Source organism: Eptatretus burgeri, chromosome 8, assembly GCF_056783735.1.
Source record: "Eptatretus burgeri isolate ZD-2024b chromosome 8, Ebu_testis_v1, whole genome shotgun sequence".
NCBI lineage: Eukaryota > Metazoa > Chordata > Myxini > Myxiniformes > Myxinidae > Eptatretus > Eptatretus burgeri.
In genome coordinates this window covers 74,446,194-74,470,201 of record NC_140968.1, presented here as the reverse complement: position 1 = coordinate 74,470,201, position 24,008 = coordinate 74,446,194, and the positions used below count along the sequence as shown (strand labels likewise).

General features: G+C 41.4%; 1 protein-coding gene across 6 annotated transcripts in view; it reads right to left on the bottom strand.

Moving 5' to 3' along the window:
• ESYT2 (extended synaptotagmin 2) overlaps positions 1–24,008 on the bottom strand; it is a 100,869-nt gene that overhangs the window by 40,046 nt on the left and 36,815 nt on the right. For all 6 annotated transcript variants that reach the window (XM_085892614.1, XM_085892618.1, XM_085892619.1 and 3 more), the window contains 6 exons: positions 22,964–23,084; positions 13,535–13,711; positions 13,335–13,417; positions 9,303–9,351; positions 6,333–6,422; positions 5,614–5,709 (listed from right to left, as the gene is read on the bottom strand). In XM_085892614.1, coding sequence (XP_085748740.1) covers positions 5,614–5,709; positions 6,333–6,422; positions 9,303–9,351; positions 13,335–13,417; positions 13,535–13,711; positions 22,964–23,084 — 616 coding nt within the window. The remainder of the gene's footprint in view (positions 1–5,613; positions 5,710–6,332; positions 6,423–9,302; positions 9,352–13,334; positions 13,418–13,534; positions 13,712–22,963; positions 23,085–24,008) is intronic.

Below are 24,008 nucleotides of genomic sequence, written 5' to 3'. Positions count from 1 at the left end.
GCCATATAGCACTATTTTAACCCTTCCCCAATCATCATCATATCATTAAAAAATGTCGCTTACATCACTCCTCCTCGCCGGGCCTCATATGTATGTATATATATGTATATATATATATATATATATATATATATATATATATATATATATATATATATATATATATATATATATATTTTGAAAGGCACAATGTTATAAAATCTATTGTTTTATTCACAGCTTGTATGTCATCACTGGAGAAGATCCAGCATATTTTACACTGCAGTAATGGCTATTCATTCTCAAATGGGACAGTAATGGAAAAACAACAAAAAACACCCGGTGAATACATCCTTCACATGGATTACGGGTATATTTCATAAAGGCCATTCATTGGTTTTAATGGCTATTAGTATATCATGTCTTATTTTAGGTTTCTCTTCCCTCCCTCCAAACTGAATAATATTTTCTTATAGACAGACAGTCATGAATCACCAAGATTACTGGAGTCAGATATTAAGGAGGACATTCTGTAATTGCAGAACGACACAGTTGTTTCATCGCATACCGAGTTTAAATAGGAAATGGAATATGGGATACATGCGCAGGTACACAACGACTAGACTATGAGAAAAGACAAACACAGCCACTGAGCTTAGGGGGAGTGCCGTCAGTTCCCGGGGTACTCAGGTTACAATGGACGTTGCAACAATGGCACCGCATGGAGAAAAGGAGTAAGCAGTAAGGGAAATTTGGGAGGAGGATAAGTCCCCCACAAACTTTGGAGAAAAGGAGGGAGGAGGAATTTGCAAGGTAAATTAGCACAGTGTTCCCTGTGATCATCGGTGGAGAAGGTGGAACACTCAGTCATGCAGGGGGAGATCACGTGGGAGACCCATGCAGAGTGCACGCCAGATGTGTGCAGAGGGCCCTATGGAGAACATGGAGGGATGCAAGGCTTGCGCAGTGCGCACGGCCAAAATGGGCATGGCACCCTCGACTCTGGAGTTTCCCCTGAGTCCTGCATGGGGTTGGTAGGGGTTATGTGGCATGAGTGGAGGGGATAGAGGCTGGTGGGTTCGTGGGGATTCCAAGCAGACCCAGTGGGTTAATTATGAGCTGCAGTTTGAAGCCGGCAGGCTAACGACAACGTTAGGATTAGGGGGATTAGATGACTTTATTTTAAATTGGCAAGCCTGGTGTTGGCTTATTGATCAAGGTGGCTGGCTTTAAATCTTTAGGTCTTGACTTTGAGTCCCTGTCGTGCAATTACATAACACTAGGTGTTTTGACTCAGCCGGCCATCCTTCCGAGGTCGGCAAAATGAGTACCAGCTTACTGGAAACAGGGGGCACTGCATCAACGGCACAGCCACACTCCCAGCAATGATGCAACCAGCAGCCATGGGCTGCATATGAAATTATGGTGATGATGATGATGGATTTTAAATTGACGATTGGGTTTATTTTTCTTTTGCGAATTGGCTGGCTGTAGATTAGATGCTTTCCTCTTTTCATCTTCTCCATCCCGACGTGTCCCCGGTATCGTGTGTAGCCTTCAGAAGAATACAGAGGGGTTCAAAGAACAGCAGCATGTTATACTTTACACTTGATGGAGATTTTGACATTGTTGAGACCACAATCGCTTGTGATAACTACCGAAAGCTCTACAGGCTGTCTGTATGTGATTATGAATTTCCACATTGATGGAGTTATTAGATGTCACTGTACTCCCAAGCAAAGTAAACTTGGTAGTCACCGAAAGTGGAGTGTTGCCAATGAGTAATTGTGGATTTCTAAGGGGCTCGCCAGGTGGTAGCTGATGGTGCGTTTCACTTTTCTTGTTGTTGATAGAGAGACCAAACTTGACTGCTGTAGCTTCAAAGCACACAACAATTTTCTGGACATCTGCCAGGGGTGAGTGATCAGTATACAGTGTCATCAGCATACAGTAACTCACACATAATACTCTCTGGTCTTCGAGTAGGCAGGCAGAGTCCAGCTAGGTTTAAGAGTTTCCCATCTGGTCTGGTTTAGATGTATACTCCAGTGTCAAGCACCAGTGTCAGAAATGGATTAAGCAGTGTAGGGGCCAGGGCGCAGCCTTGTTTGACTCTGTGAGAGATATTGAAAGGGTCACAAGCAGTACCTCCAATAAATATTTCAGCAGCTTCCACAGAGTTGATTTGCTAACTTTATCGAAGGCTTTGGCAAAGTCAATGAAGATGCCATAAAGACCCTGGTGCTGTTCAGCTGCCTTCTCCTGAAGCTGACATGGAGTGAAAAATCATATGCACAGTGGAGTGCGGTCCTGAAACCACACTGACTTTCCGGTAGGATGTTGTCCAATTTTCAGGAAGATGTGCCAACAGAATTTTGTCTCGAATTTTACCAGCAACAGCAAGACGTGAAATGCCATGATAGTCAACGCAGTTGCTTCAGTATCTTTTCCTTTTGTAGATAACAACGATAACTGTTGAGGTAGTTTTTCTGCTTTCCAACATACCTCATAGAACTTCAAGAGTTCATCATGTACGATCTGACCACCACAATTATAGATCTCAGCAGGTATACCTTCCAAGCCTGGGGACTTGACCCTTTTGGTTGAGTTCATGGCTGAAACAACTTCATCCATTGTGGGCAGGGTATCCATGTCATCCATGATTGAGCATTGGTCAATTTTGGCAAGAGTGTCAGTGCTTGCAGATGATGATCTATTTAACAGCTTTTACTGAAATAATATATGGTTGCGTTGTCAGGCAGCAAATAATTATTGAGGTTATTTTGGTCAGCAAGCAAATGGAGCTCATCAACCTTTCTGTCTTTCCCACAGTGCTTGCTGGGCTTTAGATGATGCTTGCACTGCAGCAGATGGTGCCACATGTAACAATATAAAACGGACTCTCAAGCCTTCTCTCCTTCATGAAGAAGGGTTTGAACCTGCTCATTGTTGTTGTCAAACCAATCTGCACTTTTCTTGTGCACAAAGCCAAGTGTTTGGATAGATGATTGGAGCACATTTGAGGAAAGGCTCTTCCACCGATATTCAATTGCGTCATCAGAACAAGCATGAGTTAAGATGTCGGTGATGTTGGCTGTATGTTCACTTTGCATCTTGGCACTGGTGAGCAGACTCATACTCGGCATATTTTGTGGTTGAGGTCCGGTTTTCCTTTGAAGGGGATGAATTTGAAAGTTATAAACTGAGCCGATGGCTGCCGTTGCTATAAGGCCTCTGTGCATAGCTCAATGGAGTACTGCTTCTCCTATACTGCCTGGGGACCCGTTATCACATCTGTCGTCGTTGGATTATGTGGAATCAAAGCTCTCAACATTGTTGGAATCTTCCAAGATAAGGTCGAAGCACAAGGTCTACTGCTTTCACATTGCAGGCACATCGGTGGCCTCTCTCTTGCACCACCTCTCCACTGGTTGAGCTCCCTCTGCTCTCTCAACTCTCCAACCCTTCCAAATAACTCCAAGGTGTACATGTTCATCCAGTAACTCATCCCTGGTTAAATTTCCCAAATCCAGACTGACTGCATACATCAACTCTTTTATTCACCGTTTTTTTTCCACATGTGGAACCGCCTTCCAGAGGCTGTTATCTCACTCTTCCCTCCATGGTTTCAAGCAGGTAGTGCACAGTCGTCTCATGTCACCCCCACCTCTTTATTAACCCCACTCATCCTTCCTCACCCAACTCTCTTGCTTGCAGGTTGCAATGTTTACTTCCTTCCACCCTTCATTTTTGTAACTTCCCACTATCCGACTGGGAGTTCATCCTCGATCATATGACTATTCCACAAGCCTCGCTATTGTAGAGAAAAAAAAATGCATCTGTTGACTTTTGAATTTGGGGAGTCTTATACAGTGATCGGTTTATTAATCCACCATAAAACACAAAAATGGAATGAAATGTGTTCATCAAGCATATGGGTAGTTCGAGCGTTCTTCTGGCATCTATAATCATTATATAGTTGTGCAATGCTGGCTCGCAGAGTCAAGGAATGCATTGGGAATAATGACTTTCATTACGAATGACAATTATTTGAAGTCATCCTGTGTTTTTTTTTTAATTGCTTTGAAGTTTTCAGCATTACAGTTGGAATAAAGTTACTTACTGTACCTGTGTTGAAAAAAATAAAATAAAAAGAACTAAAAAGCCAAAGAAGAACAAGAAGAAAAAGAAGAAAACAGTGGTTTCAGGCACACCAGTGGGTACATGAGTGATTTTATTTCTTTAGTTACTTGGAAATTTAAGTCTTTTGTAAACTTTTCCCATCAAATGACAAATAAAACTGCCCCAGATTGTTTGCTTAGAAGTTCAAACGTGCCAACAAATGTTCGGGGCACTCACGGTGACGGACGGTGCATGAATCATGTTCTCACATATCTATCTATAATTCCAGCAATCTGTGTGTGTGTGTCTGTCTGTCTGTCTGTCTGTGACCGCTGTTTCTCGACAAACACTGGTCCGATCTAATTGAAACTCGCTAGGTATATTGCTGGGGACCTGAGTATGTGCCTTTTCAAGGTTTGATATCATTCTTCTTCATCCGTTTCAGCTGTTTCCCAAGTTATGGCCATTTATTTACCAAACCAATGACAGGACACGTTGCTACGTAGGCGTGGCCAATGGGGAAAGGGCACCTGAGTTACCGTGGCATAGGAGTGGCAATGGCCAATGGTCAATGGCAGCAAATGTCATGGGTTGCAAAGACAGGGAGGTAAACTTGATTTTAATTGGGATTTTAATTAACTATGTGTGTGTAAGTATCACAGCAGTTGTTACTTCCATGCAAGTGATAATTCGTGGAAAGCATGTGAACATTCCGTATGGGCACGCACCACTTCCGGATAGTGATGACTTAGTGTATTCTAATAATTTCTCGATTTCTTATGTGCATTTATAGATAAACACAATGCCCCAATCCAGTCTTCGTTTACAAGAGCGAAGGAACAGCCTGTGTGTTTGTTTGAAAGTTTTTTTGTTTTTTTTGCACGTACGGCCACGCATGTACGGGCACGCGAAAGCGAAGGAACGGCCTGTGTGGTTGTTGTTTCTGGCACGAGGTTTGAAAGTTTGTTTTTTTTGCACGTACGGCCACGCACTAGTAATAAATAATTTTTCATACATTTATTTGCCAAATTCAAAATTAAAATGTCTGCTGTTGTTCATCACATCACAGTTTAAAGTGTATCTTAATGAAACTCCATGTACTCATACTTCAGGTTGGTAATGAAGGGGTTATGGGGCCAGTTTAAAGCTTCAAAAACACCAGAGGATGTGAATATCATATCGGGGGCAAAGGTTTAGACTGATGCGGATATGGTGCATATGTGGGTGGGTAAGACCAAATATTCGGCCATATTTGTGTTAGTAATAAATAAATACAGAAGAATTCACTCACTCAGCCTTTGTTCACAACTCTGAGGTTCTCCAAAAAAAAAAAAAAGGAAAGGTATCATGCACAGCATTGTGAGTCAAATTGTGGTCATTTCCATCCGTGCAGCATTCAACTCAATAAATACCTTTTACGTATGAGGCAAAAAAGTAGGAATCCTCCAAATGGCAGAATGTTTATCGTGCTTGGAAGGCAAAACTACATACAGGTTGTGGTGTTGAACTCACCGGAAGGTTTCGAGCACAGTCCAGGTAAGCAATGAGTAAAGCAGAGGAAAGACCATCATTGGCTTGACCAGGCACAGCTTTCACACCGTGCATTGCCTACAAAAAATAATCACAAGCTCTCCATATGGTCTATACCACTTCAAAATGCCCCTTAAAAAATAAAATCACACTGCTTGTTGCTTCAAGCTGTTTTTCAAATGTATAAATGTTCATCAAGAGAAGTGGGCTGAAAAAGTAAAAATAGCAGGTAATCAATCGCCTGTCACGGAGCGACTTCAACAGGCTCACAAATAAATGCAATACCAATAATCATGTGAAATTGAAGGTTTTTGTCCTTTAATTCTTGAGTAGTGTATTATGGGAACATATCCAAGGAGAAACTAAAACTAAAATTATATCCAGATTAGGACAAGTACGTTAGTTTAATATCTTTGCTCAAAGGAAAGCAGTCTGTTTAAAAAAGTAATTCTGCTGTACTCAAGCAATCCCCACTAAATGGTACTATTATTTTATTTATTTAATCTACAACTGAATGTTTGACAATATTGATAACAAATGTTTCCCATTATAATTCACCATTTGCCTGAACTGGTTACCTCCACCAACATTCCATTACCATTCCACACGTCTCTTCTTTTTTTTCAAGCAAACGACGACAGACAAAAGCAATTCACGTCATTTTTATATCAATGTCCCTCTCACACACCACTGCCTTTCACCTCTGGCAAAACGCTGGCATCTGCAAGTGGTGACAGCCACTGTAGCTTTAGATGAAGCTGACCTGTCTCCACCTCGTCCAAATCAAACCACTGTTCAAAGAAAACGAAAATATCATTTTAACCTTCACGGTACAGAGGTACCAACATGATCCAGTAGTATACTCACATTTCTGTTTTGAATGAACTGTTATTAAAAAATAAAAAATAAAACAGCTAGAGCACACACACATAAATACTGTCGGACCCCGCTGTTCACAGATCCCGCGTATTCGCGCTTTATAAAAATGTGACTTGTTTCGATATTCACGGCCCTGTGCTTTGCGTATTTGCATTATTAATTTTTTTGCAGCCATATTTCACTGTTTTTTGCGGTTATTCACGGTTTTCAGTGGAATTTTTGATTTTCCTTCATGAATTACTAACCGCCAGGAACCTATCCCCCCTTATTCCATTGAAACAATGCCTCATTATTCGCAGATTCGCTATTTGTGGCATTTTCTAGGAACTATCCCCTGCAAACAGCAGGGTCCGACAGTATAAGAATATTACAAGATTACCCACACTAAATCAAAAGCAACATTCATCAATATTTTGATTCAAGTCATTGTGGAAAGATGCAAGACAACATTGTATCCAACATAACTAATTTTTTTATTCCCAAGACAGAACACCAATACATGGAATAGTTTATTCACACAAACACAAGCTTCTTCTCTTAATCATATGTAACAAGACAAGCCGGAAGGCGACATGGGTGGTCGCTACATAATTGCATACAAGTCATACAGTTTTTGACGGATCGGGCTGAAATTTTTTGACAAAGAGGTTGATTATAGTGCGCATAAAAGCGCAGAAGCCGATTTTTGATTTTCGAAAAATATATATATATATATATAGAGTAGTACCTCTACTTACGAATTTAATTCGTTCTGGGAGTACTTTCGTAACCTGAAACCTTCGTAAGTAGAGACGCCTTTTGAATGTAAATGTGCTAATCCGTTCCAAGCCCCGCAAAATTCGGACATTTTTTTTTAATAAATCATAAAAATGCATCAGAACATGAAACAAATACATGTTAAAATTAGATTACCACACAATAAACATAAAACGAGAGGCACATAATGTAAAAAACAAAGAATAAAGGAAATAATAAAAATATTCATTTACCTTTTAACTGCTATTCTCATTACTTTTTGGCCTCTTTGTTTACTGGTCCTTATCAGCAGTGTTTTTTGCCTCGCGTTTCGTGAAGAATTGATCCAATGACGTCTGCTTTTGCCGGCTTTTAACAATCCGTCGGAAATGCGCGAGGAAGACATCGTCATGGTGCGCGATAGCCCGACTTGTGAACACTTTTTTCCGGGTGATTCTTTTCAACAAATTCCGAGACTTCATGGAATTTTCCTAAAATGTCTTTGATTTGGGCTGATGGAATAATGGCTGCCTCCTCCTCCTCCTCCTCCTCCTCGTCCTCTTTGAACTCCTCCTGCACCGCGGTGTGTTGCATCACCTCCAATTCCTGCAGCTCCTTCGTCGAAAGCTCCTCGTTGTGCTCCTGAATCATCTCGTTGATGTCCTCGTCATCCACCTCAAGACCCATGCCCTTTCCCAGCGAAATAATTTCGCCATGGCGAAGAACAGAGTGAAGTCCAGTCCTCCTTTTAAACTTCTCGAACCACCCACGCGATGCCTTAAACTCCTGGTGTAGTCCTTGCACCGAATTTCCCTCGCCTGTATCCTCCTTCACGAGGTCAGTGAAGATGGCGGTTGCCTTTGCGCAAATTATGGCCTCTGTCACTGTGTCACCAGCGATCTCTTTCTCCTTTATCCACACAAGTAACAACCTCTCCATCTCATCGTTCACTGCCGACCTCCTCTTGGAAATGACAGAGAGGCCTTTGGAAGGAGCCGTAGCTTTTAGGGCTTCCTTTTGTTTCATTATCGTGCCGATCATAGATATATTACGGCCATATTCTTTTGCGAGATCAGTCAAACGCATCCCCTTTTCATACCTTTCTATTATCTCTTGCTTTGTTTGTATGGCCAGAAAAACTCTCTTCTTCTTTTCTCCTTGTCCACTTTTCTTCATTGCTTTCTTGGGGTCCATTGTGAATAAAAGTTACTGTAATCCACACGCGTACTGTACTGTAACACTGTCCGAGCACTTCGTAGCGGGACCATAGACTGTATACAGTATAACTATATTTACAGAGCGGGACGGGGACACGAAGAGCATGCTGGGATACACGCATACGCAAAGGGTTGCCAGGCAGATTTTAGGTGATAGCCAATGGCAGAGCAGCTACAAGTTTGTTTACGTTCGGGAAACTCTGGGAGCAGCGAAAAGCAGCGCGTACTGTGCTGTATTTTTGACTTCGTATCCTGAAACGCCTTCGTAACTAGAGGCAATATTTTCCCGTTCAGGCGCTTCGTAACCTGAAACATTCATCTGTAGAGACATTCGTAAGTAGAGGTACCACTGTATATAAATATTTTTCGGATTTTTTCAAAATTTTCAAAGTCTCATTGCTAGGCAACGGTGGCGTCCATAGCAACGGTGCTCAAAAGCATACAACTAGATCCTGGTATAAACCTACCAATCAAGTTTCATCAAAATCAGTTGATTCCTCTGGCCTCCAGAGCTGTCCATTACATACAAACATACAGACGGAAAACCTGAGAATAACGGTAGTCCTGCGACCACTCAATAACTCACTATGGAGAGCTGTTCATATCTGGAGGTGATTAAAGGCCAAGTATAAGCAATATTTGTTGAGACTTGTATCGATTATAAAAATTAATTCCGGCAAGATCATACTCTCGCAAGAATAAAAAGTTTTTTGTGCTTTTGTATTGTACCAACTTCACCTCCAACGAAACCAATGGCCACACTTTTAGATTAAATGTGAGTAGAGAATCGGCGTTAAATGGAAAAATGCAATCATTTTGAAAGTATGAAATGACACTCACCTCATCCACCTCTTTCCCATGCATGACATCATTCAGGTCAACTGTCAGACTGAGACAAACCATCATGTAAGAAGCCAATCTGTCAGAGCTCAAAGCAATACACTCTCCATGTTAGCTGGGGAAGTGATAGTCAGGTTAAGAAACACTATGACTGGTTATAACCATGTTCTCCATCGTCAACGCACCAGCATAGTTAAAAACAGAATGGCACTCAGAGCGCATACCTCTGCCAGGTTGAACAATTAATACGTTTTGTATTCCACTGATAGGTCAGATCTGCATCTGGACCATAAGCAAAATATAAATGGGCTTATCCTTGTAACCCACCAAACTCATCCACCAAGTTTTATCATAACCCGTCCACAACTTTTTGGGATGTAGTGCTTTATATCGTTTTGGCCCCAAATCTGAGTGGTGAAGAATGACTACAACAAAAAAAAAACATCAAAAAAAATCAATTGCATCCAGATCCAGATCTTCACCAAAATAGAATCCATTCGGCCTCGTCACACACCCAACCGGTCCACCAAGTTTCGTTTGAATCCGTCCACAATCTTTTGAGATATCCTGCTCACAGACAGACAGACAGCCAGACAGCCAGACAGACAGTGGTAAAAACATAACCTCCGGCCACCTTCGGTGGCAGATGTAATGATTCCTCCGGCCTGAACAAGCCAGGTCACCGAATCAAGATCGGGTTATTAAAACTTGAGTCAAACATTAAGAAGATCATTGTTTAAAACTGAAGCAAAAGATTAACCTGGGAGTGCAACACGGCAACGATTGTCCAAAACGCCTCCTAATTTTCTTCTTTGAGGTCATACAAGATCATGCATTATCAATTCAAGATCTCCAAGATCAACTCCAAGATCAAATCATTAAGAATTGAAAGTTTATCGTGACGTTGACGTTACACGTGTGAATATAATGTGGTAAAGCAAATTTCAGGGTAATTGACCTTGGAGCTTGGAAACACATCAGCCACAAAAAAAAAACAAATACACTCGCTCTTACATGTATAGATTTTCAATCCTCTTGTTCATGGTTTGGAAAATTTTTAAAGAAAGTTCATCTAACTTCTTAAAAGTGTAACAATAAATTTCTGCCAGTTATGAGATGCAAGGATATCTGAACGTTACGTATTTATTTTAAACGGATGATCATCGAAGTCTCATGGCGGAGTATGTACATATTGTTACATTGCAGGGGGATATACATACCAGTTAGGATGTTAAGTTAGCTTTGCCCATGTGCACACGTAGGTTAGAACACTTTCTGTGACTAGGGACCCATTAGCGTGGTCATTCTGTTTTTACATACGCCGTGAGAGGCAGTATGGTTCATTGTGAAGGCCAGCTGGGGAAGTTTCATTAATGCATATCCTCTCTGTACAACCAGGCAAGGTTGATCAAAGCAAGAAAAGGACAGGGGATGTAGGCAGAGAAACTCATGATGGTCATGGCAGCTTTCCATGTGTGGTTTGTTAAGTTCCCCCTTGCGGCCCGCTCAATGTGAATAGGAAGTCTGGTGTGGCACTGGTTAGAAAGAGGTCCAGAAAGGCGCACTGCTATTGGTGGCCTGTAAAATTCCGCACGATTGGTTCGGGCAGTGCTGGAGACATCACTTCGCTTGCGAGACATTACATGCAATGTCAGGCCACGGACGAAGGACGCTTGGTGTGGCAGAGGTGGTAAAAGGCTGCACATGACGCTGATGGGGGCGGTATTTGGAGTCAGCAGTCAGGGGCAGTTGATCAGCAGTTGAGACTCTTTGTGGTCTGAGCCCTGCTTGCTGACTACTGCCGCCGTTATCTCCTTCCCCCGGAGATCTCTGCCGTGCTACCCGCAACAAGAACAACATCTTTTGAAGTCCTTGCCTGGCTCCCCTCTGGTCAGTGTGAGCGACTGAATGCTTGAGGTGCGTTAGGTTCTTGCCATGCATAATTGTTATTTATTTACGATTTATTGTGTCCATCTTTTGTCTGGGATTCTTTGTCCATGTGGTCTTGTGCTCCATTAAACATTTATTCCATAAGAACATGTGCCCATCACATTTCCACCTCCCACATGCGTAAACCATTTCAGCATTTTAGTAATCCTCTTGGGTGGGGGGGGGACTTTAATTAGGATAATAACCTGTTTGCAGATACCAGCAGGATACAGGTTCCACCCAGAGAAGGAACTATGCTTCCCACTTGAGCATAGCCTCCATTAATTCAGCTATTCACGGAGCACATCACTTCAACATGGCGGGGTCGCATACCAGGCCAACACGACAATATATTGCATGCAGGGCAAAGACATCGGGAGACATTCGTATATTTTCACACAAATTAACAAGTGAGAAAGTACCACACTGCGGTCACAACCTGTGATGCAAAAAAAACACAAACCCAGGCAGTCTATAATCAGCAGAGGCCTACAGGCCTGATAATGTAGCCCCACCAGTGAACCAAGATGGCAGCCATATTATTTTGTCTGGGTGCCATGGTGGGTGGAGTTAAGTAACAAATATAGGTGTGGTCCAGAAGCTGTATGGCCAATGGGAGCACATTTCAAAAATCGACCCCCAACAAGAACCCCCAACAGCAACAACAATGGGGAGCTTTTGTGGACCTGCCACATGTTGCAGATAAAAAGACATGAGCACATCATAGATGAATATATATATATATATATATATATATATATATATATATATATATATATATATATATATATATATAAATATAATGGTATATATAATAATGGTATATGTAAGACTTGAACCTCATAGTATCTCAGCATGAGCCATAAGCTCAGATGGGAATGTAAAACAGGACACAAAGCACGATGCCTCAACATATTTCAACTGAGTCTCCAGAGTGATATGGTTCAGAGTAAAATGTCTCACTTGATGCACACAATGTTATAAATGCATTTCTATCATGGGAAGAGAACATGGAATATTGGATCCTGTTTATGCCACTGCAAGAAACCCCGATAAAATTCGACTATTGAACACTGTTTGAAATGAGGTCAATAACAATAACATCTGTTTGTAACCCTGTTCTCAACCATGTTCAAAAAACAATAAAATTTGAAAATACATTTAGAAGCTGTAAGCAGAATTGGAAGATTATTAATTATGCTCAGGAAGTTTGGTGATCATGTGTAAAGCAGTAAGAGAGAAGAGAGCAATCATGACAGTAATATTATATATATATACATATGTCTGGTGTTGGCTTAATGGCTAGGGTGGTGGGTTTGGGATCCTTGGGTCCCGAGTTCAAATCCTGCTCGGCGATTGAATTAATACCAGGTGGGGTTGACTCAGCCTATCATCCTTCCGAGGTTGGCAAAATGAGTACCAACTTGCAGGGATGATCGAGCCATCTGAGTATCCTGTGTTGGAGTGGCGACCCGCCCAGAATTGTGTCTAATAGCCCAGGAGACTGCTTCGGCAGCACTAATGCTCTGTACAGGGTGTGGTCCCGATGGATGGATGGATGGATGGATGGAAAATTATTTATATTGAGAAGAGCCACAATAGGTTGTGGCTCGGGGCTTACAAGTAACACAGTTAATGCAGCACATTAAGATAAGACAAAACCAAGTTAAAAGTTAAAAAGCCCACAGTTCACCACCATCTTTGGTCATCCCCCTATTAACAAACATGATCTTTTCTACCTCCATTAACCCTGCCCATATTCACCTCTTTCTGGATTTCCAGTTTTTCCTTCCACTTCCATGATTGAGCGTTTGCAGCTGTATTCATCTTGTTCACCCCGTGTCTGCCCCGAGCCCTCATTCTTCGCCAGGTCCCTTATTTCTCCAAGTCTCCTTCTATTTTGTCCCTCAACCCTGCAGTTGGTGTGTTCCCCCACCCCCTCTTCCTCCTGATATTTTTGTTGTTACATCTTGGTCCATTCTACGACCTAGCTACTCCCTGAGCATCGACTCTGTGTATAAATTAGATCAGTCTCCCAACTTTAGTGGATCCATTCAGTCATTTTATCACCATCACAACAATCAATCAATTTCCAATTTTTACCTGCCGAGAAAGTCATCCTTGTCTGGATCTTCATCAAACACTGATATCTCCAGCTCTTGACCTGGCACTTCATGCACAATTGCCTGTCAAAACAAGGACTAAGAAAATCTTTCCACCCAATTTTCAACCTCTACGTCTCCAATGAGCTACACATCTGATAAACAGTCCACAACATCTTAAAGTGCCACCAACAGTCTTACCTCATAAACTTCATTCCACACTGGATGCAAGCAGGTCTGAATGACCTTGCTCTTGAATGACTGGTTTCCCACATGCAGTACAGCATATGGGTCCGATCGGCCCTTAATCATACCCTTGAGCAGGTTGTCCTTACGCTCTAGGTCTCGAGCTTCCAGCAGGTGTATCCGCACGACACCCTACGAGGTGGATGATGGGTATATGTGAGTTTAACTCACAGCAAAATGGGGAAAAAACCAAAACAAAACAGTAACCAAACCTTTTACATGCACACATCATTACTTGTACATATTCAGTCCTGTTTTGGCATCTCTGGACCTGTTCTTAAATAGCTTAAATCTTGTCTCGATATCTGATATATATAACATCGAGACGTTGATGCATACACTAAACATCTGATATACATTGAGATGATGATGCAGCAGTGACTATCACAAAGTAAAAATTGAATCCTCAGCATGATTGACTACATGCACAAAATGATAAATGCCTAAAAAAAACAAAAAAAAAAAAACTCATGAAACAAAAGCAGTAGTGGAAAAAATATACAAAAGGTACTTCGAAGTAAAGTCAACCCTCAAATATCACGGGTTCAAATATCGTGGGTTTCAACTAATCACGGGCAACCTCTTGTGCTCCGATTTCATTATCGCAGGATTTCATTTCGACAAATCGTGGCTTTTGAGCTGAGATGAGTTATTGCTTGTGTCCTGTGTGTGAACAATTATCGCCCATTAAGAGCCTCGTGTTGTTTCTCGTGCATCGCTTTTTTATGGCACGCAAACCTAAAGTGATGGATAAAGTTAGTTGTGTCAAAAGGCAGAGAAAGATTATGATGTTAGGTGAAAAAAAATGATCGAGTTGTTGGATCTGATGGCTTGGGGTGAAAATGCTGCATCTGTGGGCTGCCTTCACGGGGTCAATGGTTGTAGGTAGAACCTTCCCCATTGTTCCCTTCCTCGTTCTTAAACCTTCACACGTCATTCGCAAACCTTTACTTTCCGACACACATATTCGAACCTCATTCCCAAACCATTATATGCCAATACCGGTACTTGAACCTCATTTCCAAACCCATATTCTCCGACACCTGTACTCAAACATCATTCCCTATCCCATAATTTCTGACACCCATATTCGGACACCTGTTCTCAAATACACATTCTCAACCGCAGCTCATGGAATTAATCGAGGTGAAGGAATTTATGCCGGAGAAGTTTTTTTTTTTTAACCACCTAGACGGGATTATTCTGGATGAGAATGCCATACCTCGTACCTTCCTCTCCAAACAGAAAAGATCGGGGTTCAAGGTAAGGTGGTTAAGGATTGTGTTACCCTTCTCCGATGTGGCAATGATGCAGGCGACTTCGTCTTTAAGCTAATGCTGCTTTTCCTGTGTCACACTTTCCTTGTTTACATGTCGAATTCTGCACAGCAGCTCCCTTTTGAACATTATCACAAATGTTGTGCATTGGAAAAACAAAACAGTAACCAAACCTTGCACATGTACATATCATTACTTGTTCAGCTTCAGTCCTGTTTTGGCATCTCTAGATGTGCTCTTAAATGGATTAAATCTTGTCTTACATAATTATCCATCTGCTGTAAACAATGCTGACTGTTCACAAGACCTACTGTACCTCATCTATCTGTCGGTATTCCAAAGGGATCGGTTATTGGTCCACTCTTTTTCTCTTTGTCTGCATGCACTTGGTACAATTTTATATAACCTCAATATCGATTTTTATGGTAACGATACAGACATCTATCTGCCTGTCCGTTCAACCTTATGACGTGCTTCCGCAACTCTGAATGTCTGTTTCTATAAAATTCAAATATAGGTGTCCGTGAACATTTTCAAACTCGATGCTGTGAAAACTGACATGTTGACAGCATAGAGTTTGAAAATGTTGATAATTAGTTGGTCCCTGGCCCCCTCATCCATCTTTATTAAGCTTCATCCACTGATAATGAAACTTAGGGATTACCGCTTCATCTCGACATCAGTTTTAAAATCTAGGTGTCACTATAAAAATATGGAATGGAATAGAATTGCAATATCGTATTTCTAAAATCTTTAAAACATATTTTTTTTCCACTTGTGTAAATCCTCTAATGTTTAAACCACAGGAAAAATGAAAGTTTCGTTCACACCATCATGCTATCATATTTGGATTAGTCCAAATCAATGTTTGCAGACTTGCCTGCTTCTTCTCGTAATCTCTTAAAAAAAATCATCCAGAATACGACGGCCAGGCTCAGAGCTTAAGCTCGCAAGTTTATTCACATCACTCCTTTCCGCAAACACCTTACTCTCTCACAGTATGCCAACATATAGATTTTAAAATGTTGCTGATAAAAAATTCAAGTTAAATATACATTGGTTCCTGCCGATATCACATTTTACTGCCCTGTAAGAATGCAAGTGTAACAACCAGGATGTAGACGATTGGTGATGCAGGTATCTTCAGACATACTCCTCCATTGTGGAACTCACTGCATTAAAAAAAATCTGGACAACCTTATCGATCGAGGTATTAAAATGTCTTAAAATCCATTACTTTTAGCTCATCACCCTGCACAGTGGGAGACGGGGCTTTTCAATGGAGCATGTGTCTGTCTGTCTGTCCAGGCCATAACATTTTCAAAAACCATTTTAGGTTTTGTCATCAAATTTTCAACAAACCTTTATTATGGGAATATGGCGAAAATATTCAAAAATTTGGTCAAAATGTGAAAGGGCAAAGTCATAGTGACAATAAGTACCGGGTATTATCCCCTCGGCTACACAAGGAATGCGAGACAGCCCCCTTTAAAAAAAGAAAAGGAAAAAAAGGAATCGCTTCCATGTTTCTTAATTTATTTATCATTGAGCAACAGTGTTTCCATAACCTTTTTATCAATTGAGTTTTTGTCATCAAAATGTTCAACAAACATTTATGAGAACATGGAGATCACAGATGAATAGAATGTACTTTTTTTGTTTAAATGGGTTTTCATCACGTCGTGTGGATGGGCTTTGCATGATGAGATACTTTCTAGTTACTTTTGCATTTTTTTTTCATTCCTTACATATTTTAACCTCTTGTTATTTGTAAATGGTTTTGAGATTTTTCTTCGAAATGAAAAGTACGAGATAAGAAGGTATTGTTTCTATACAAAGTTGAGGCATGTGGAAGAGCTAGAACACAAAATGAAAAATAAAAAAGAGCAGAACAGAAGAACACAGTGGAAAGCAGGGAAGCACAGCTTGGGAGAGGGACACAACAGAAAGACACTTGAAGGAAGAATGGGTGAAGGGAAGAATGAGAACAAGGGGAAGGGGAGGAGGACACAGTGGTGAACAAGCTGGACACAAGCTTAAAGAGAGCAAGAAGGGTGATGAAATAAGAGGAAGAAAATATCATGGATAAAGCAGAAATGGAACAAGAAAACATGAAATGACCTCAGGTGGTATTGAACAGGTATCTTGAAGCATGGGAGGGAAGAATGAGACAAAACAGACAGGAAGTTGTTTTCACAGGTGAGATAAAAGAGGAACAAAAGAGTGGAAGTGAGCGCAGTGAGCCTGCATTTTGAGAGTTTCACCAGAAGTGGGTTACTGGCAGACCGTGTGTGTGTGCGTGTGTGTGTGTGTGTGTGTGTGTGTGTGTGTGTGTGTGTGTGTGTGTATGTGTATGTGTATGTGTGTGTGTGTGTGTGTGCGCGCGCCCTGCAGAAAAACTGCATAAATGGGGGGAGCACATAGCAAGGAAAAGGCAGATTGTGAAAGACCAGAAAGGAGGCAATATAAGAAAGTGAGGCCACTGACTCTCTGCAATGCGGGATTAAGAGGTCCCGTGATTCAGTGTCTTTTCCAAAAGACAGGGTGGGTGTGACATTTGTCAGGTTTCAAAGACATATTCCAAATGTGTGATCAGCCCCTGATTCTATTAAGATTTGTAGAGAGGGAGAAGGCCACTGCCTACCTATCTGAAGTAAGAGGGATGCTACGACAGGGGTGATGTGGTCAGCGAAAATGCAAAAAGGGTTTTCCAGAGAATCAGAAAGAGCAGTAATGAAGATGAGGAACAGGATTGGGCCTAAGACACTGCCTTCGGTCACTCCAGAAATGATTTGAGGCAGTACCGTATGAAAAGGATGAGTGCGATGAAAGGGTGGGAAAAGAAAAGGGGAGGGAAGAAGTCAACGAGGAAGCAGGCGGGCTGAACACGTGGCCAACAAAGAACGAAGTGAACCATGAAACGTGGGGTAAGAGGGTTTCTTTTTTTTCTAAAAAAAAATATATATATAAGGAAGGAGTTAGACCGAGGTTCGGGATACGGATGGTGACTGATGATGAGAGGAAAGAATGACGAATGAATGTGCGAGTCGTGAGAAATCAGGGTCGGCCTCACCAGCCAAGGTAAACACACAAAATCAAAATAACCAAACAAGAATGCAAAATACAACGAAATGAGGATCGATATGAACAAAAGTGGACAACAATTAATGGTAACAAATACAAGTCCAGAACAGTTTAATAAGCTTTGCAAGCAGATCACTCGGAGAAAATAAAAGATGGCACCACCAGAAACTGGAAAGGTAGATTTCTTTCCAATGCACATTATGGATTCTGGATGACATGCTGTTCTTTTAATAGCCTGTTGAAACTTTCCCAAAAGTTCACTTTCACTTTCCTAACAAATGCGAGTGAGAAAATGAATTAACCCTTTGAATCCTGAGCTCCTTGGAATTTCGGCACTCCCACCCTGGGCTCCCTGGAGAAAAATCTGACCACTCGGGTAAATGGAGGTTTGAATAGCGGCTGGTAAAGCAGCCATCAGGGTTCAAAGGCTTCAGACCACAAATTGAAAAACATTACAAACGAAATTTGGAAACTTTTTTTCATTTTGCGAATTAATAAAACTAGTAGATTACCCATCCCATGGACGGGTGGCAGAGGTGGTGGAGGTCACGTGATTTTGTTGTCCTTCGCAGTTTGGAGATCTGCAGTCATGATTTAGTTCCTTTTAAGCGTACTATTTTTCTTTTTACGAATGAGGCGTGTTGATTCCTGAGTGGCTTTTATGGGGTTGTGATTGAAGATAGTCACGTGGAGACACCGAATATGTTGTCACAGCATTTTTTTGAAAATGTAGTGCAGTAACAGGCAATAATGAGCAAGTATGTACATTTTTGCTCGTGAGCTAAAAAGTATAGCGATCCAGAATTATGTATACCAAGTACAATATAGCTAAGTTTTGTGGACCGTTGGAGGAGATCATCTAGGAGGAGATAATAAACACTTCGCTCCATTATAGTATGGATAAACCTGCCATCACTGGTCTGTTCTGTGGTAGGCACATGATAGCATTGGACCAGTCATGTTCGGTGATGTTGCTCGGGCTGCATCACCAATACTCGGCTGCCTCGGCTTCACTTTTTAAACCCCCTAAATTTTTCTCATTCACTTGTGATAGCGAGCTAGAAAGTATAGTGATGCAGAGTCATGAATACTAAGTACAAGCCGGTAGGTGACATGGGTGGTCGCTACATAATTGCATACTAGTCATACATTTTTGAGGGATCGGGCTGAAATTTTTTGACAAAGAGGTTGATTATAGTGCGCATAAAAGCACGGAAGCCGATTTTTGATTCTCGAAAAAATATTTTTTTTTGTGATTTTTCAAAAAATTCAAAGTCCCATTGCTAGGCAACGGTGGTGTCCATAGCAACGGTGCTCAAAAGCATATAACTAGATCCTGGTATGAACCTACCTGTCAAGTTTCATCAAAATCGGTTGACTCCTCTGGTCTCCAGAGCTGTCCATTACAAACAAACACGCAAACATACAGACAGACAGATGGAAAAAGTGAAAATAAGGGTACTCTAGTGACCACCCAACAAACATACAGACAAGCCGGTAGGCGGACATGGTAGTCGACTACCCAATAGAACCTGACGCGATGGGCCCGGTCGATGGGGAATGACCTGAGGATTAAGCACAATAAAATTCATGATTCTAGCTTCAAGGGTTAATGCTGCAGATTGTTTTTTCGTTAAAATACCCCCACATTTAGAGGTTTTTTCAGCCGTTGCTAGGCAACGGAGGGGTCCATAGCAACGGTTCTTTCTCACACATAACTAGAACATACCATGAACCTACCATACCAGTTTCATGTATATCTGACTCATAGTCTCTGAGATATCACAAACTTCGTTTTTTTATTGTTTTCGACCAGGGTTCATTCAAAGTGCATCTTCTCCAACAGTTTTCATAGGATCCGACTGGAAATTTTTGACAATATGGCTGAATGTACTGCCCACAGTCACTCGGGGCCCGATTTTTGATTTTCGAAAAAATAAATTTTTTATGATTTTTCAAAAATTTCAAAGTCCCGTTGCTAGGCAACGGTGGTGTCCATAGCAACGGTTCTCACTTGCACACAACTAGGTCATGATATGAACCCACCAACCAAGTTTCATCGAAATCGCCATTGTATTAACGGAGCACTGGACCGAACAGAGGGACAGACAGACAGACAGACAGACAGACAGACAGACATATCGCCTCTTAGATGTGTTGTCTAGGTTTGAATGTCAACCCAGGTATAAACTGTCATCCTGGTGTTTCACAAGCAGGGTAATTCATCCATGTGTGTGCCGTCCTTCGGATGGATGTTAAACTGGGTGTCCCATCTGCCGGCATTAGCTGGTGGATGTTAAAGACCCCATGGTGTCCTTTGCCAAGAGTAGCTGAGCTATCGCTGGCACCCTGAACAAAATTTCAAGTTCCTGCCCGAAACGGCAGAGGGCACTGCATCAAAGGAGAACAACAAGAACAAGAACAAGAAAAACAAGAATATGACGATGAACAAGCAGCAGCAGCAGCAGCAGCATTGAAATTGTCCATTTCCCAGAGCAGAGTGATGGTCTGGTGTGGTCATGGTCTGAAAGTACCAACAAACCTTTGTACAAAAATGTGAAGGGATGGATAATTTGCATTAACTGGTGATGATCACAAACAAAAATTAACACTTTGAAGAAGTCTATGTCTGTCATCCTTTGCTATCCAAAAGGTTGAAGCACTTTACTGTGGCTTCATTCAATTACCAGCTTAAAATACCTGTGTAATATATCTCACATGCTTTGCATCATTTTACAATGGATTAACACTATTATTTGTAGAAATCACATGAGGTACACTGCTCATGTTTCCTGACACCCAGTAATCCAAAAATGTATTGCTGCGATCTACTTTCTTAATTAAACGGGTATTCAGCCTCTCTCAAGAAATATCCCACAGCTACAAAGTTTATTCATCCGCATGGTCATTCAAAACAATGGATTTATACCGAGTCCTTGCCTGACTTGAGATTTTTATTTTCAAAAGTTGACAAAACATTTATTGGCAACAAGATAGTAACATCACTTTGTTGCTTTAAAAGCTCTCCTGGCACCAAACAACCAATATGCACAACAGATGTCGATGAAAAACATGGCACAATCTATTAATAATTAAGTGGGATCCAATTTTTCTTTCAACAATCAGAACCATATTAATAATATAGTGGGCTGCAGCGAAGGTTCGCATAAACTGTAGACAGCACAGTATTATATGATGAAGGTACAATATTTTGAATATCAAAATAAACTTCCAAGTTATGATGACATCACGAGTAATCTATTTGCCGATCCGACTGCAACAAGAAGTCAGAAAGAAGTCCTTTCTTTCAAGATTCTGGGTCTCACTATCTGCCATGACCTTTCCTGGGAAAGGTACATTTCAAACTTCGCCTCCAAAGCCAGTCGCCAACTGGGAATCCTCCGTCGTGCAAAGTCCTTCCTCGGCCCACTTGAGCTCCTGACCACTTACAAAGCTTTTGTACGCAGCCTGATGGAGTACTGCTCTCCCCTCTGAGCTGGTGCTGCTGCCTCTCACCTTTCTCGGCTTCAAGCTGTAGAAACCAAGGCATTTCAGATCATTGGCATCTCCCGCAATGAGGCTGAGTCTTTGGGCCTCTCACTCTCTCACCGCAGGTTGGTCGGTGGCCTTTCTATCTTCTACCGTCTGCTCTCCAGCCTCGCCCTCCCCCCCCCACCCCACTGCTCTCTCTGCGATTTGTCCCCACCACATTTCCGCAGGGCGGTCAAGGTCCGCCAACAACCCGCTTCTGGTAAAACTACCAAAATCACGAATCACTGCTCATCTTCACTCTTTCATTCCTCTTTTTTCCCATCTTTGGAATAAACTCCCTCACTCTATTCAATCCCATTCTTCCCTCCAGGCCTTCAAAATAGCTGTTCACCACTACCTCTTATCATCCCCCATCCAAATCCTCGATATTTTCTACCCCCGATATATTATCCACCCAAGCCCACCTCCTTCAAATTCCCTGCTTTCCTTCCTGCAAGTCCCTGTAATATCCATCTTCTATTCCCCATGTTTCCCACCCCATCCCTCTCCCTTCCACAGATCTCCTAATGTCTCTGTTCCCCACTGTTTTGTCCCTCCCCCTCCTCTCCTTCTCATGCCCCCCTTGCTGTGTGTTGTGTGTTAGCTCTCACACGACCCTCGACAAGGTATACAAAAAACAAAAAAAAACAAAAAAAAACCAAGACCACAGAAGCCATTGAGTGAAATAAAATCAGAGAGGGAATGTTATTTATAGTCACATGAGGCAAAAATTCATTGTTACTGGGAAGGGAATTGTTTTTAAGGGTTAAGTTTAGCCTGCATGGTTTCCAAAAATATCAACTTCTAAATCTATCTACAAGAAGGCCGTGCAGGCAGACCACAAGCACCAGGATGTGAAATGGTGGGGATTGGGAAAGGGTTCATTCTGTTCTTTTCTTCCCAAATCAGCATGGTAAATGCAACCTTGAGTAAAAACGGACACATTCCAAACATAACCTACAGGTGCATCATTTTCCTAAAAGACGTCAGGGTCTGTAATTTGAAGTGCACAATTTAAAGCAAGAGCTGCTCTGTTGTCAAATGATGATGATCCTTCAGCTAGACAAGCACAGAGAGCTCAAAAACAAGTGTGTTCTCATTACGGGGGAACTTTTTATAATTTCCCACTGCAAGCTGAGTTGAATATACAAGAAAAGAACCCGTCCTTATGGATGAGATATATCCCCCAGATGTGTATTTTAGTACGACTTGTAATACCCATTACCGTTAGGAACGGCACGATGTGACACACATTTACATGGAGAGAATTGACATCCTCCCCCAACCCTGAACCCCTGGGACCATGAATTTTGTTTAACCACCTAAAACTAATTATATTTTTTTCCACTCATTCTGTCCAATGGTTCAGGAGAACATAGAAGCCAAACAAACCAGCCCACAAACAGACACTTCTCAAATTATAATGCGATTATTATTGAATGAGCATGCTGCACTGGACATTGTTGCGCCATGAATAGGTGTGCGCACAAACCTTTGGGATGGGGAAGCGGATCTGAGCGATCTCCAGGTCTCCCACGATGGGAATCGTAAAACGGTTGGGAAGTACCAGGTAATATGCTATTTGATCCATGATCATGGAGTCAGACGTACCACTGGGAAGACACATCACAAACTCTGTGTTATCTCTGTATCATCTGTCCTGCTGACATGCAGATCAAACTCCTGCATTGCAGGCCTTTTCTTTCAAACAATGCACTCAACTCGACTTTGGCTTCAATTCAAGAACGTATGTTGGCTTGTGGAATAATCTAACAATATAAACTACCCAAGCAAACAGGTTTATAAAAACAAAAGTATTTAAAATAAAATAAAATAAAATAAATAAAGAGTAGGAGGGTTAGAAAAAAAAACAAAAACAAAGGACAAAGTTTAAAGAAAGAAGCTGCATGTTGTGATCATGTGGAAGGGATTGTCATGCTTCACAAGGATCTACAGTATATACGTAATATGAAGAGGAATAGGCAGGAAATGAAGAAAAAGGGTTTGGAAGGAAATAAATCATTTACCTCCGCCACCACGGGTGAAGGAGATTATGTTTTCACCCCTTTCTGTTCGTTCGAAGAACAAAGAACCCTAAAATCGAAGATTTTTCAAGGAAATTGGTCAGTCAAATTTGTTATTCTGTCTGTCTGTATGTTTATCTGTTTATCCCCTTGAGGTCACAATTTAAAACCGATCTTCATGAAACTTCACCACATGATAGAGCCTGTCACAAGGAAGAAGCCTATTGTTTTAGAGGTCAAAAGGTCAACAGAGGCCAAAGGTCAACAACTTAGGTGAGATTTCTAAAATCCTCAATTTTCATCCCATTGACTTGAAATTTAAAGATGATTTATATTTCAGGTCAATGAATTTACCGAGCCAATTATTTTTGAGGTTAATTATTATTTATTAATTATTTGTGGACCAAAAGGTCAATCGAGGCCCAAGGTCAACAACTTAGGTGAGATTTCTAATATCCTCAATTTTCATCCCATTGACTTGAAATTTAAAGAGGAGTTGCAGATTTGATCATT